Source organism: Aquila chrysaetos, chromosome 20 (genome assembly GCF_900496995.4).
Source record: "Aquila chrysaetos chrysaetos chromosome 20, bAquChr1.4, whole genome shotgun sequence".
Lineage (NCBI taxonomy): Eukaryota > Metazoa > Chordata > Aves > Accipitriformes > Accipitridae > Aquila > Aquila chrysaetos.
Window position 1 is genome coordinate 789,967 of NC_044023.1, and position 15,493 is coordinate 805,459.

General features: G+C 41.3%; 1 protein-coding gene across 3 annotated transcripts in view; it reads left to right on the forward strand.

Moving 5' to 3' along the window:
- The window catches only part of PHF2 (PHD finger protein 2), an 86,405-nt gene that overhangs the window by 15,660 nt on the left and 55,252 nt on the right, over window positions 1-15,493 (forward strand). Inside the window, exon 1 of one of the 3 annotated variants that reach the window (XM_030043473.2) lies at window positions 3,672-3,694. The exons of the other annotated variants lie outside the window; for them this stretch is intronic. Within the exon in view, the coding sequence (XP_029899333.1) occupies window positions 3,687-3,694 (8 nt within the window). The 5' untranslated portion in view covers window positions 3,672-3,686. Of the gene's footprint in view, window positions 1-3,671; window positions 3,695-15,493 lie in introns of those variants that run through there. 3 annotated transcript variants of the gene reach the window in all.

Here is a 15,493-nt window from a genome sequence, read left to right on the forward strand (position 1 = left end):
GGTCACAGTCTAAACCTGCTGGCTGCTGCTGCTTTTTCTTTGTTCTTTCTGAATTTTGTGTTTCTCTGCGTTCTTGGAGCTCTAAAATCCCACTCAAAGCAGAACTGTTTGCTTTAGAGGGAAACCATGGCTGGCAGGGCTTGCTGCAGGGGAGGTTCAGCTGGACTGGCCTGCTGCCTTCCCACCAAAGCCCGCGGCAAAATGCCTGTGCGAACAGCAGGCTCTGTCCCAGGTCTTCAAGGGGACAGAAGTTTCACAGAAAATGTCACAGTCATTTAAGGAACGATGGAGTATCTTAGGGAAAAGCCAGCCTGCGTGAACTGGAAGTGTTCACTCTTACAGGTAAGGTTTTCCCTTTGAGGAGAGCAAGGCTGAACTCTAATTTTGTGTTGATAAGCCACAAGCAGGGAAACAATCCTAACACTTTATGTCATCTTTGTAAAAAGGCATAAAAACTGTCTGGAGGAAAAGAGAAAATCTATTACTTCCCATATAATAACTTAAGTAGCTTTGGAAATAAGTGCCGTCGGTAACAGTTTGCATCTTCCTACTCTTTTTATATGTGAGTTCCAGTAAATGTACCGTCTTGATATGTGCGACATAATTTTTAAACTATAATTTTAAAATTATAATTTTAAAGCATAATGCTAAACATAAATATAATGTTAATTGTGCTTAGGAATATGTATCAGAATGAAAACAATACTTCATCTAAGACTTTGCAGAAGCATAGCTGAATCTCAATACCATGTGCTAAGGCTCCAGGTGTATGAACAATCAAAGCCATTCACAGTGTTTATGGAGACATTTAATCCACATCTCAAAAAGTAACGTGATTACATTTCTTTACAGTTCTTTGGTAAATGGAAATCTGCTTCATAAATTGTGTGCAGTAAGTGTTTGTCGATTTGCAGACGTCTGAATCAGCTGAAGCAAATAGCAATTTACGACAGCATAACATTACACCCATAACAATGTGCAATCTGGAGAGCACTTTCTGTTACTAATGACACTGGATGTTGCTGTGTATTTTAGGTCCTGTTACTGCTCCTCTGCAGTTCAAAATAATGTGTTATTAAGAAATATTTCGTGGTTCCCATGTCAGTTTGGACCAAATTAGTTGCAAAAACGTGAAGTTAGCAGTTCCTAACACATTTGGAGTAATTTGAAAATAGACTAAAATTTACAGGAGACTGCGACACGTGTTTCCTGTTGGAAACAAATTAATGTCACCGTTGTTATTCAGCAGTAATGACATCATATGAAACTTAAGGAAATCAGTTTTAGACAGGTTACTTTGAATGTTACTGCTTATATTTGATTTCAGATTTACTTTTTAAACTTCTAAATGTTTTGTGCTTTGAAATGACACAAACCCACATAAAAAACTTGATAAGGAGAGAGAATAAAAGCATCGTCTTAAATGCATCTAGTTTGACTGCCAGAATAAGACCCTTATGGCCCAAGAATGCAACCTAATAGCCACTTTCGAAGCTTGTCTTTTGCTTTCCACTCAGACTACGGAAAGTATTACAAGATTGTATCTGTTCTGGGTGGCCAAGACAGGCTTTTGCAGCAATGTCAAAAAGGTAGCAAACAAAGAGATTAAAAAAAAGAAAAGACATAGGAGTAAATTGGCAAACTGGGAAATGAGGGATAGGAAGTTTCTATTTTAAGAGTTGCTTAGAGCTTTATTGAGATACTATTTTGTTTGCCCATTTTGGCTGAATTAAAGTTGGTGGAGTTTGTTTTTTTTTTTTAAATAGGGAAATGTTAAAGGTCTAAGTAGGGAAGTGCTGGTAGCAGCCAGTGCTGGGAGTGGTGGTCTTGGCTGCTAGGCAGGTCTGCTGCTGCCCGGGGCCGTGTTTGCCATCCCGGGCAGGATGCCACATGTTTCCCAGAAAAGGAGCTGGGAACATGGTTCCATTTAAAATGCCTGGTCAAATCAATTTCTGATACTTAGTGAGTTTATGAATTCTTTCTTCCATGTGTTCAGAGGAGGTTTGAGTCTGTCAGGTGTCTTGCCCAGAACCTTGAAAACCCCTATCTGCTTCCTGCTGTTTCCTTGTTTCCTTACAGATTATTTGTGTGTTACTCTGGAAGTTTGTTTAAACTTCAGCTTTACAAGATATGCGTGGCTTTCACAAGTGTTCAGTATCACACTGCTTCCGTACGAACAGCTATGAGACTGGCAATTCCTTCTGGCTTTTGGTTAGAGCATTGCATGCTAAACAGTTTTGTAAATCCCACCACATGTCTTCCTAGGTTAAAATGACCGTGAACCTCTCTTCCCTCCTTGGGAAATCGAAATCCCCATCACTGCAGTCACATCTGCAGTCAAGCCGTGTTTCTCACATGAGTAAGCTCCAGTTCACCACCGTGTCATGAGAGTAACGCTGTGTGTTCGCTGAGTCAGGCTCTAAGACTTCATCCCAAAATAGGGCTTAAAAGAACAGTTTTGTAAAACGTAATGTTAATTTATAGTGAATTCATTTTCTGGGAATTGCTTATGAAATCCCTGAGAGCTTGCGCTGCTACAGTGCCTAATGGGCTACTGGTTTTTGCAAGGCATGATGTCTTTGGATGAGATGCTGTTGTGAAATCTGTAATGAACAACTTACTGCAATGTCTGTTGATATGGTGTGTAGGTATGTGCTCTAGAATTGCTGATGAGCAACGATAAACCCCAAACAATGCAGTATGCAGAAGGAATCCGCTCAACTGTGGTGCCTTGGGATCTGTTTCAGTAAATAGAGGTTCTGCTGAAGTCAAGAAGGAGAAAAGGGGCCCCAGGGTCAAGCCCCGTTGACTGATCCATTATCATCAACCTATTATGTCATACAGCTTGTAAAAGTGAAATTGATCCCTTTGCAGACCAGGAGGGAGACCAGTAGTATCAGTTAACCTGTGAAGTGTGTACATTGAGGGTTGAATTACCAGGTGAAGCAAATCGTTATGGGTCCATGGACATAAAGGACACTACTTCATTTTATACCAGCCCAATGATTAGTCTGAATGCCTGATCCTAGGAAACCTATGTGGTTTCTGCCTCTGGATAGTGTAAATATTACTACTGTGTTTTTCTTTCTAAACTTGCAGATTTGCTTTTTTCCCCTCTGTCACGTATGTTATCCATTATTCTGAGACATATATGCTATCTGCTGTATCAAAGGAAAAGATGTACCATCTCCATGATGGCTATCTTCAGCAATGAGACAATGCAGATCATTGTGTGGGCAGAAGGATCACATATTGTCATACTGGTTAATTATTGTTGAGGTGAGTCAGCCAGAGTTGCAGAGAACTGCACAGGAAAGACATTCAGAGCGCAGCACAGATGTACACGTATGCATATAAAGCCAATTTACCATCTTGAAATAGGAATAAAACGTGATAAAGCTGTAAGTAGATGATTTGAAATTTGGTGTTAATCTTTTGAAAAATGTACTTGAAGTGCTGAAAGCTAATGAAGTGAAGATACAAGAGCAGGTTATACAACTCAGCAACAGAAATAGTCAAGAATGGTTTGGGGGGTTCTGTTAATAATTTGTCATTCTTAAATGGTATTTTTCCCTGAAATTCATTCCCTCTCCTTCTTCTCTCCTTGTTATACCATCGGTTCGTTGTTGGAGCTTCCCCTGTGAGCATTACAGTTGGCTCAGATTGTTTGCCATGCAAAATAGAGCATGAAAAGGTAATGTCAGTGTACTATTAGGACTGCTGTTTGTTTATAAATATATATATATATAAAAAGAAAATGTGGTACTGTGAATGAAAATGAGAACCAACCAAAGGTTGATGTGTATTTTTAGTGAGATCTTAGCATAACAATGCGTATGCAAATTACAAGTTACCTCAGATTTAAAAATAAGTTACATAAATGGACATCGCAATTAAAGCAAATCAAACACGTGCAGTACTCAAAATTGTATTTATGTATATTTTGGTACAAGTGGTTATTGTTGTACAAAGTTAATGATGTTGCCTGGGGCTTTGTTGCTGTTCAGTTTATTTGTAACGTGTTCATTTGCATTTATCTGTAATTTAGTCATATATGTATATCGCACATCTCCAGTGTGCTCTTGCAGTACGTATGACTTTGTATGTGATACCCAGAATGACCAGATCCTTGATGCCGTGGATGGGTGGTTAGAAGGAATATGGCAAACTCTGCCTTCCTAAAATAGTGGTTTTCTCTGCGTATTACAGTGCACGGCGGCAGCTGGAGAAATGAGCATTTGTTTGCTTGTTTAAAGAGTGGCTGGCTTGGTAATGCGGTTGGCAAAGTAAAGTGGTCCCTTTTCTGGGATTGTATTTGTGGACAAATGCTTGTGAAAACAGTCCTTTGGTCTCGGCAAGGAAGAAGTGTTTTCTGAGCCTTTTGAATAGTTTCTTCAGAGACCAGAGCAGCTATGACAGTCATCAGTTGTTTTATTTTAAAGTATTTATGTAGCCTCAGTAACTGAAGTACTAAAACTTAGACTCGGTGGACCCTCCATGTAGGTGTTTAATCTAGAAGATTGTATACCAGTGTAACTTCAGCAGTAAAATTACTCATACGGTGCTCTGTATAAATGAGCCCTCAAACTGGTGTACAGAAAGGCAAAGACTTTATTTAATTTCAGTAAGCTTAAAAACATCTGATTCAAACATATTTCCCCTCTTCAGAGCTTGATTATTTGCAAACCCACCTTTACCAGTGTAAATGTAAGTGCCTATCCAGGTTGAAATCCAACCCATTTTGTTACCTGTTCACAGGAAAATTATCTGAGTGGGAGAAAGCCCTGTTTCTTCTGTGATTCTCGATTCAAACAGCAAGGAGGTTTTCTCTTAAACTATCCACAGAAACTGAAAATTATTCCCCAAAAGAAAACGAGAGTGAGAAAGATCAGCCTGAGGCACAGCTTTCCACTACTGAAAATGTGGGTGTTGAAAATCATAGACAAGCACGGCAGTTTTTCTTAAAGGTTTGTTGGACATTTTTTAGCTGTGCCCAGGGAGCAAGTACGTACAAATGCCTGTAGCCACCTGGGCAGGTCCTTTCCTCCCTCCTCCTCTTGAACACCCACAGCTTGCAATCCGGAACAAATAAGTTGTATTTAAGATTTGGTAACGGTGCTTTCTGTAGGCAGCCAGAGGTTCAATTGTGGCACTCCACGTGGACTGGCTGGGCGAGACAGCGGTGGGCGTTGCAGAGAGAGCATCTCCTTGCCAAGCCAAGGCACAGGAGCCGTGGCTGGCCCCTTTGCAGCCGGGGGAAGGATGCTGCAGGGGTCTGTGTGCGTACGGCGGGGATTGGGGATAGGAAATCAAACAAGTGGGAAGGAAGAAGGTATGGACTCGGTTTTTAATGGATGCAGATTGCTACAGCTGACTTTCGTGCAGCTGAACCAGTTTACATTAGCTGAAGGTGTGATCCATGTGTCTTTCAAAGGAAACAAGTGTTTAGAGAAGAGGCAGAACACAAGTTTTTCACTGCAAGCCATTGGATTTGCTTGTCTAAACTTTCTGTTAAGTTCTGTTGGTCCTCAGGCTGCAAAATTACTTGCTCTCAACTGGTCGTATCAGAGGGCTGACAGTGCAGATGCACACAAGGGAGGGGACTGAGCAATTTAAGCACAAGTCTCTTGCTTACTGCTGGAAACACAGGAATGTAAAATAGCTTTCACACACAGTAATGATCTTGTTAATAATTCTACCATACTTGGCTTGCATAAGGTACATTGTTTTTATAAATAAATAGCACTGCACTATGGTTCAGTGTTTCAGCTGGCCAAGTGTCTTAATGTATATTTTTCTAATTTTGTTTTCAGCTATCTGGAGTTTGCCTTTATATTCACGTTGGTCTCTTAATCACTAGGCAGAGCTGATCAACTGGAAATTTTCCTGCTGTTTACCAAAGCTAGCAAGTTACTTTGAGACGCATCGCAGAGTACTAATGGAAACCTTCCAGCCATCCTGATTGCCCATATCCCGCTAAGATCTAATGCCTGCCTATCCTGAGACACTGGCAGCGTGTCAGCCGAAAGCAGGAGTAACTGCTAACCGCATGAACAGTGAAATGGGCATCACCAACAACATTCTGTGCGATATCCCTGTTGTTCTCATCCAGCTGAGCCATGTCATGGTCAGCTTTAGTGCTGGTATGGTCACAGTAAGAGGGAACAGTGTTGCTCCGAGTACTATGGCTTTTGGAGGACAAGTTACAAAATGAAAAATTACTGAGGGATCCCCTGGATTGCAGGTGTGAGCTTATAATAGGCCAGTGCTACAGATATTTCAGCAAGTCATGGCTATTGCATGGCTGGTCTTACTGTGGGGACAGGGCATAGCTGCAGTATTGTTTGCAGTAACGTTCCTGTTGGAAGGAGAAACAAAATGACAGGGTCATAGCAAGAGTGCAGTTGACTTGTAAGGTTTTTACATAATGGTTTATTTCCTGATGTGTATGTACTTATTTTTAAAAGTTAATTCCTAGAGTCACAGAGGACAAGAATTAAAGAATACATTTTACAAAGTGGTACTTAAATTGGTTTATGTTGCAATGCTGCATTACAGGGGAAGTGAATTAATTCAGCTGGCTCAGCTGAACCCAGCTCCTACTCCTTGGTTCTTGCTTTTAGCCCAGCTTTTGGTGTCCCTTCTGCCTCATGTCCTTGAGGGCAGCCTCGGGGCTCTCCCAGGAAGGTGGCCCGCCTACTCGGTGGCTTGTGTGGTGGCATCCCTGGTAGAGATGCTTTTCATCTTCAAATCCTTGGGACAGTGAAGAAAGCCTGAGGGTGAAATCAAGCATCGTTCCCAATGCTGTCTGCTGCCGTGGTGGGCTGGTGACTTCCAGGTCTCACTCAGATCAGTCTTCCACTGGAGTCGGCTGTGGAAGTCTGTGGAGTCTTGCATACGTCGTGGCTAGATAGCTGGAAGTGTCCATCCTCCTCGTCCATTGTGGATGCGTGATGTGTTACATTAAACCTTGAGACTGTGACCTTGGTCTGTGGGGTCTCAAGAAGCCAAACAGTGTGATATTGCTGATTTTTCAGGTTCTGACTTTCAGCTTTGGAAAATATATTTGTTGCTGGCATGCAGGGGTTCTAGGTAGGCCACTTAGCAGTATGATGCTGGCAGAGATTTTGACTGTGCAGTAACTTTAGATTGCTGTGATCTAGAAACTTTATTTATTTCTGTTTGATTGATTTCCTTTTTTCCAAGATATGTAATATTTCATTTATACAACAATACCGGTTTGTTTTTGCTGAGAAACAAAAGGCACTTGCTAATAATAGACACTTTTCTAAAGCAGTTTTGACCTGTACTCACGCAGAAGGTGTGCTATTAATGAAAACAAATGAAGGCTAAATCGCAGTGCTTCTTTGTGAAGAGTTTATGCTGTTTTTGTTACGTGGCTGTAATACAAGACTATTTTGACAGTAACTTTCATATGGGCTGCTTTTTATGGAGCAGTGGTAAATAGCAGAGGTGACACGTTGAGCAAGGAAGAAGAAGTGCTGAGACACTAATATAATAGAATTTTGTTGATCATACACTAAAGCAAGGATGTATTTTTTTCCTCAAGACAATTCCCTTTCCTACCACCTTCTGCACTGGGCAGAATTTAGCCTATGGTTTCCAACATGTACGTGAAAATGAGTACATTGCTATTTTTTTTGTTTACTGTTCACTTGACTCTAGGATCTATTAGAGAACGCACTTCATCACTTGATTATTTGCAGCTGATAAATAATGACTTGTTTTGATCAACCCAGCACCTAATTTCATGTAGAAGTTTTGAAGTGTGTGTGGAGAGAGACAGGGGATTTGTAGCTATCTGGAGAGTTGGCTGTGTAGCCTGGTAGCGAGCTGCAAGCCAGAGGGAAGAAGGGTAAGGACAATTTTATGCAAGTCCACTTTTTGATTTATTGCCACTCAAATGACAAAGAGTTTGAATCCAGACTGAGCCCTAGGACCAGTACTCAGCTTTACTTATGTAAAGTTCTCAGTGACTTCAGTGGGAAAACTTCAATATTTACCCCATTTGTTTTTTAGATCTCAGCCATCAAGAAACTTAGTGTGAGGAGTTATTCTGCTGACAAGAGCCTTTTATTTGGAGTATCCTGTGAGGATGACAGGTTTGAAGGCATCATGCCTGTAAGATGAACATCAGGCTAGTCCGTGCGGTAAACTGGTAACAACCACCAAAGCTATATACTTCATTAAAGAGTGTGAAGCTGCTGCTTTCCTTAGGACAAAGCAGAAGGGGTTGACTGTCATTTGAAATGTCTGCCACTGCATGAAATGGCCTGTCCTTGAAAGAGGCCAAGCCTCTCCTTCTCCATACACAACGGAAATGCTCTTCAGATTCCAGGGCCAAATGCTCTACCTCAAGCATATTTACTCTCTCAAAAATATTTTCTGGAGTGCCTTCCTGTGCTCCTTTCTGCTCTATCATTCTTGGGAGCTGAGTTGTTTCTGCTCAAACTCAATGTGCAAGCAGGATACAGTTTAAAGTCTTGCATTGCAAAGGTCCATGGTTTCTGCTGATTGTAGTTCAGAAATCAGGAATCTGTACTGAAATGGAGCTTTATGAGACCCTACAAATATGTGTAGTATTTACTTTTTGCAGTCTTGCATCTAGTCCTCACCTGAGGTTGAGGTATGTTGTGCTAAGTGTTGTTTGAGACTAGAAGAAAGTCTCTCCTCAACAGTGCTTATCATCTGTAAGATAGAACCGAAATAGAAGATTTTAATGTCATTTTATGAAAATGACTTACACACATTAATGCAGAACTCCAGAGTACCTGGCCATTTTGTTGTGATGAGACCATTTTTCTCTTCCATAGTGTTCTTCTCCTCTTTCCATGTTTGCTGGAAGAGTACGTGCATCACCACTGCCAACAAGAACCACTTGGTCCATGTGTGGGAGACAAAGGCAAAAATGGTTTGGTTTTATATATGCAGAGCTGACAAAACCTAGATTCAAACAGTGTGTGCCAGCACGTGTGTAAACAAGTAATCTAGGCCTATTGAGAAGAAAATTTATTTGTGTTGACACAGGAGACATGGCTGGTGCCTGCAGAAATAAACAGAAACACTTCGATGCTTTCAGAGATTCCAGGCCGGGAGAGCGTTTCCATCCCATGGGATGCTCCTGGGCAAGCATTAAGCTCTTTTACCTGAACAAACTGAAATATGCTGCAGAGACACACATGAGAATCAAGTTTCTTACTGCTTTAATCCTAGGTCTCGCAGTGCTTGGTGGCCTCTTCTGTAAGATCTTGATCAGGACTGGAAGGGACAAATTTAAGTGGGGAAGACCCATCCTTATGCTATGGTTTTGGAAGCTGATTTAGTGATTGTGAATGCAAGTTTGATTAATAAAGATTATATTTCACTACTATTTCTGTCTTTAACACTCAGAAGCTCACCAAGAGAACAAATACATTTGCAGAGATTTCAGCCTTTTTTCACTATTAGGGGTACAAGTATGTGTGGGGATTTCATGCTCTATTCCTCTGTATTGCTTAGCATAAATTTTAAAAGATGTGAAAAGTTGCATCTGAGAACACTTATGAAGAGCCGTCACGTTAGGCATTCATTCTGTTGCTGATCTATGGGCCTGTTATCTAAACTTCAGGTAATACTGACCTATTTACTTTAGTGGAAAATTCCTACTGATCTAACGGAGTTTGGATCAGGCCGTTTTTGCTTATTTAAAGGGTAGTTCAGATTTTCCTTACTGGTTCCTGTCACGTTGCTGTTATTGAGGTTATTGCATCTGAGGTTATTGCATCTCTCTCTTGACTACTGGGTCAAGAGACCTATATGGGTCCCTACGTGGAGGCAATGCTGTGTTGGTTACAGAGCTGAGTGCCACCAGGATGGAGAGATGAGTTTTGGGGAAGGGACGCTGCACTGCACCTGGGTATCGCTGGAGTGTGTGTGCAAAGGGAGGTAGGAGGTGTGCAGCCCCACTCATGCTGATTTACTTTCAAATTCTTCTGCGGAGTGCCAAAAATGGTCTGTTCAGGTGTATCTCCTTCATATTTTGTAGCAGAGGAACTCAGATGCTGTCACACTGAGTCAGACAACTGTCTCGGCTGGTGTCTGTTTTGCGGTCATTAGCTAGCACCTGGCACATCAGTTGAAGATGAAATGGAAAATCGTATGTAAAGAACAGAAGGCAACTGGTGAAAGGAGCAGGAGAGAGAAAGCAAGCAACAGAGAAAAAACGTGTGCAAACCAATTCTTTTTTCACACCTGCAGGCTATCAGTTTACACCTTAAAGCGGGGAGCTTCGTTGCCCTCATCAACATCTTTTGTTGCAGAGCTCAGATACAGTGCAGTGCTTTTGAATGCTTGCGTAATGGTGCGGTCTGCCAGCCAGCGTGTTGGGCTTTGTAACCTTCCCCAGCTACCAGGTCGTGATGAGCACTTCTAGGCTCCCTGCAATTTCCTTATGTCCATGTAGCCTGGAAAAAAAAGCAAGTTTTATTCCTGTGTGTGGCCAGATTCTTTTGTGGACTGGTGCCACTTCTTTCAGCTGAGTTACACAAGGAATAAATTGAATAAGAGGATGATTTTGAGAGAAGCGTTATTTGTGTGTTATTTGTTTCATGTACTTCTTGACCTTTTGGTTTTAGTTTGCACTAGCTTTGCAATTTTTTCCTTGGGTTTTGTTTTGTTCCTGCTTTTTACCACCGCCTCTTTGGTTCCTTTCCTCTTGGCTTATTTCCCATCTGCTTTTGGGAAATCCAGTAAGGAGAAGGGGCAGAACAAGAATCAGAACAGCTGTAATCACACAGGGCCGAGCAGCTTCTCTGCCAAACAGGCTGCGTTTGGCAGAGCCCCGTTTTCAGCAGTGAATCCTTGGCACGGTAACAGGTTATCTCTGCAGATGTCCTGCGCCGAGTGCGAGTACTGCACGTGGCAGAGGGTGGAGGATTTGACTCAGGCTGGCGCTGCCAGAAGACGAGGCGAGAGGGCAACAGTCAAGCAAAGAAACTCACGGACAAACTTCATAACTAGGGCACGGATTTGGGAGAGAAACTGTGAAATAGTAAGATCTAAATTTTGATCCCAGCTGTATTTGGATGAGTCCCTTGATTTCCACTAGCATGGTCCTACATGGCAGCCTGGTGTCGCTGAGAGCACAGTCAGGCTCTGATTATCCAGTTGTCATGGGAAGATGATGAATTTTGGATATAGATGGGAATATGTTGCTGTGCAAAAAATTGCATAAGCCGTTCTCCCCATGTTGTCTTTGGTAAAGGTGACCTCTTCAAGGTGTTGCCTTTGATGTCACCCAGATGACAGACATTGCAGTCAGCTGGAATTGTGTGACTAAATATTGGGGTCAATCTCTAAGCCTTTAATTATTTTAAATTATATGACAGTGAGATGAAACAGAATTTTGATTTGATATAAAATAACAAGGGGGAAAAGAGTCTCATCTGGCACTTTCACCTCTCCCCCTATTTAGAAATGTTTTTTCAGCCTAAATTTGTTTGTAGTTGGTCTGTTCGTATGCGAGTGTTGGCTTTCAGCAGTAGGAATTGGGAGAGCTGAACTTGCTTCTTACGTCTGCCATGGATTTTCTGCATTACTCAGTGAGCCCCACTGAGTGACTCTTGTATTCAAAGACTAAAACTCAACTAGTCTGCAACTGTGGACAGTCTGGCCTAAAATGGCAAACACCAATGGCTGAGGTGTCTCCACGGGACAACACAAAGGACGCTCTAGAAATGAATTGGCCCTTGGCTTGGATTTATAACATCTCTGGTGTACTTACCTCTACCTTAGCTGATACCTCCTCAAGGGTGGCGTGTGTGACTAATGTGTCCTCAATGAGCCTCTGTTCCTAGAGAAATAAAATAAACTACAAGTGCTGTAACCTGGTCAACTTCTCATCAAAATTGCGACATTACACTTTGCTTCCCAAAGCCACAACTGTATTAGTTGTATGCAGCCCACTATTTCGTGTTTCTTTGTTTTCCTTTCTTTCTTTACTGCTATCAGTGGCAAAAAATTACACAGTAAACTCAGTATTAATATAATAGCTAATTAAAGACTTCCTACCCCAGAGTGTATGAAAAAATGTCAACTGGAAAGAGCCAGTCTGTGGTGTATTTCCTTGGTCTGTACATCGCCTTAGTGAGAAGAGGTTGTTGGAAAGTACCATTCATTTTAAACTGAACACTAAGCCTCCTTCGAATTATATCTTAATAAAAAAGAGAACATCTTGGACAGTCTTTGATTTAGACACGCTGCATTTTAAGTGTGTCCTAATTATAGTGCTCATTGCTTAACATTAATTTAATGAACATCCTCATTTATACGGACAAGGTTGGCAAATAGGAATTAATGCCATTAACACCCGCGAGTCTCCCAAAGGAAAAAAATCAAAAGATCTATGAAGAAAACGTAACCTTATTATTTATAACAAGGCAAAGCACAAAATCACCAGCCGTACATTTTTGTAATTGGATCAGGGGCCCTTAGTAGATGCAGTTTGGAAAGGACCGGTGCCGTGCTGCAAGCGGCTGTTGCCTGCCCGGTGGGTGGCTGGCAGGGACCTGCCCACGGGCATCACCCTTGCTGAAGCATAGCTTGCTTTGAGGAACTTTCCGTCTAAGGTTCCAATCTTGCAGGTGGACCCTTGGCTTTGTTTTGATCTCAGTTGTCTGGATCAAGACCAGACCTCCTCTAATCAGCTCCAGAAATGACCACAGTGGTTCATCAAGGCCCAGAATTAAGGACTGAAGGAAGACATCATTGTTTTCTTGGTGGATCTGGAAAAGTGTCGATGATGCACATCTCTTGCTTTTAACATTTAATTGCATGCTGATATCAGAACTGCTTGATTTTAAGAAACACTAGCTGTCAAATTTTCTCCACAGGCATTGATTTCAACACACACAGAAGGTGGATGGTCCACTCACTCCTTAAAAACCTTTGTCATCCTGAACTCTGTTTCAGTGAAGTTATAGGAATTCAAGTGATGGCAATGACAGTTATTTACGAGCCAAAGAGACCTAAGGGTACGTTATGTTAACAAAGGGGTAGTGTAGACCTATACAGACCCTGCGACCCTCACCGATCATCCTCTTACAGGAGGCTTAGGGTGTGGTAATCATTACAGCCAACTCACCGTACGGGCTTTAATAGGGTGTGTTGACACCACAGTGGCAAACCTTTCCATCTTGTCCAGCCTGGTTGAATTACTGTATTGCAGACTCATTTTTCTCCTTAAATATGAAGGTGATCTGCAACATTTAGCCCCTTCTTACTGAGCACAGTGAGGAGAACTTTCATCATCCTTATCCAAATCCCACTGTACAGTTATTTAAGGGGTGATGGAGCACAGCTGAGCTTTAAACAAAGACATAAGCATTGCCACTGGGAGAGTTATGCCTCGTACAAGTGCTACTCAGTAGAAAAATGCTGTAATTAAAGGCCCAGATTGTGCAAAATTTTCTTACAGAACTGCGTTTCAACTTCTGTCTCTTTGAAATCAGTGCTGAGTACATGCTGAAGGACTGCTTGACTCTGGGACTGAGTTTGTCAATAACTGACGTATCTGATGCTTTATTCTTAGATCTCCTCTGTCTGCCACTTCTGCTGTGTCGATCTCTACCCCTAGACTGCAGCTAGCATTAATGTTAAGGGATGCGCACTGTGTGTTGCTAATACTTATAATCTTACTGACTAAAAATGAGAGGCTAATACATTGATCTTGTATCTTCTGCCTCCAAGTCTTGTCAGCAGTACAACTCAGTACATGTTGGGGTGAATGCGAGTAGTCCTGTCCCTAGATGGGTCACAGCAAACAGTTTAATGTTTGTTATCTACATGTATAATCTTAGACTCTTAGGTTCCTCTCAAATACAGTAACCTCTGAGCATCTCCCAGATAAAATCAATAGTAATTCTCTGCTGGACTTCATGGAGTCTATTTAGGGTCAAGACTGTGGTTACATGAAAATGTTCTTTGTGCCTGTCTATGTAGGTTTATACATGTATGGATGTATCTGTGTCTCCAGCGTGGATAGATAGATATAGAAGTGATTTTTTGTTTGTTTGTTTGTTTGTTTTTTAATTCTGAGAGGATAGGTGATAAATTTGACAAGTTCCACTATTGATGTCAGAGGATCCAAGTTTATAGAGCTTTATTCTGGAAACTGAAGTGCCTTGTAGGAAATTAAAAAAAAAAAAAAAAAAAAAAGAAAAAAAAAAGATACAACTGAATCAGAAGCTAAACTGAAGGCAAAAGTTGGTTTGAATATTACTATGACAAAGGGACTGTAAGATAGAACTTCGTCTGAAACCCAGGAAAAAGGTATTTGACACAGAATAAAACATCCAGTCATGAGAAGACGTGGGGTAGATCTGTGTATATGTGAAAACAGCCATAGGATTACTGGCATGCTTTTACCTTTCTCCGTACAGGTGGTTTTCCCTTTTTAATTTCATTTTTCATATTTAGGTTTCTTTCTATTAATAAGACATAAGTAGATCCAAATTGAGCTCCCACACACATAGAAGAGGATGGACTCTGAGAGCAGAAATTGGCTCAGATGATTAAAATTTTTGTGTGAGTTTACATTTTGCAAGGCATTTTAACTTAACGCATTTTTGGTAATTGGAAATGTGTTGTTTCTATGGTACCATGACACTGGTGTCAGCTTCTAGAAGACTGCACAATAGGGAATGCACATCTCAAATACGAATTGCTGTTTACATTACTGGATCAGGAAACATGCAGTAAGGATGTTTCACAGTTTATTTATGTTAATATTTTGTCTTCTACATGGGCTTCCTGTCTCTTTGGTACTGTTTTCATTTTGTAAATTTACATGTTTTGCTTAAAGCAAGAGTGAGAACGAGATTACATCTCTGCTTGTTGCATGACCTATTTACTGTTGCTTCAGAAAAGCAGAACTGTGTCTCTCTGCCTCTTAGCTTCTCATGGACTGCAAAACTAAGGAACTGCTCAGGTATTCAGTGGCAGGGGATGACAGCCAAGGTTGTGACTTGGTTCCTTGCCACCCATTCCTAATATCAAAGCCAGTGGCGTTGAAAAAGTTACTTGAATCCAAACTGAGTTGGGGCTTCAGAGTCAGCACAGGCTGCGGAGCAAAACGATTTATTGGCATGCACACCTAAGCAAAGACCACCACCGATTCCTTGGTGACTTTCTTGCCTTTTTTAAGGGAATGTTTTGAAAATTAAAGCAATAATATAGTGACCTGTAGCATGAAGACACCTGTGACAGGACGTTGAGCTTTATATTCGATAGATGGCTTTTCATGCTGCTCGTGATAAAGATCGTTGTTTCTCTGGAAGGGCATCCACAGGGTTTATATTCCTGCCTGCAACTTAGTGAACATCCATCTTTAAAAAAATGTTATTTTCCTGATGAAATATTAGGGTTCTTGGGTACTATGAGGAAGGAAATACGTTAGCCGTTGGAAATCTGGAAACTTACCTGTGTCTCCAAGAGT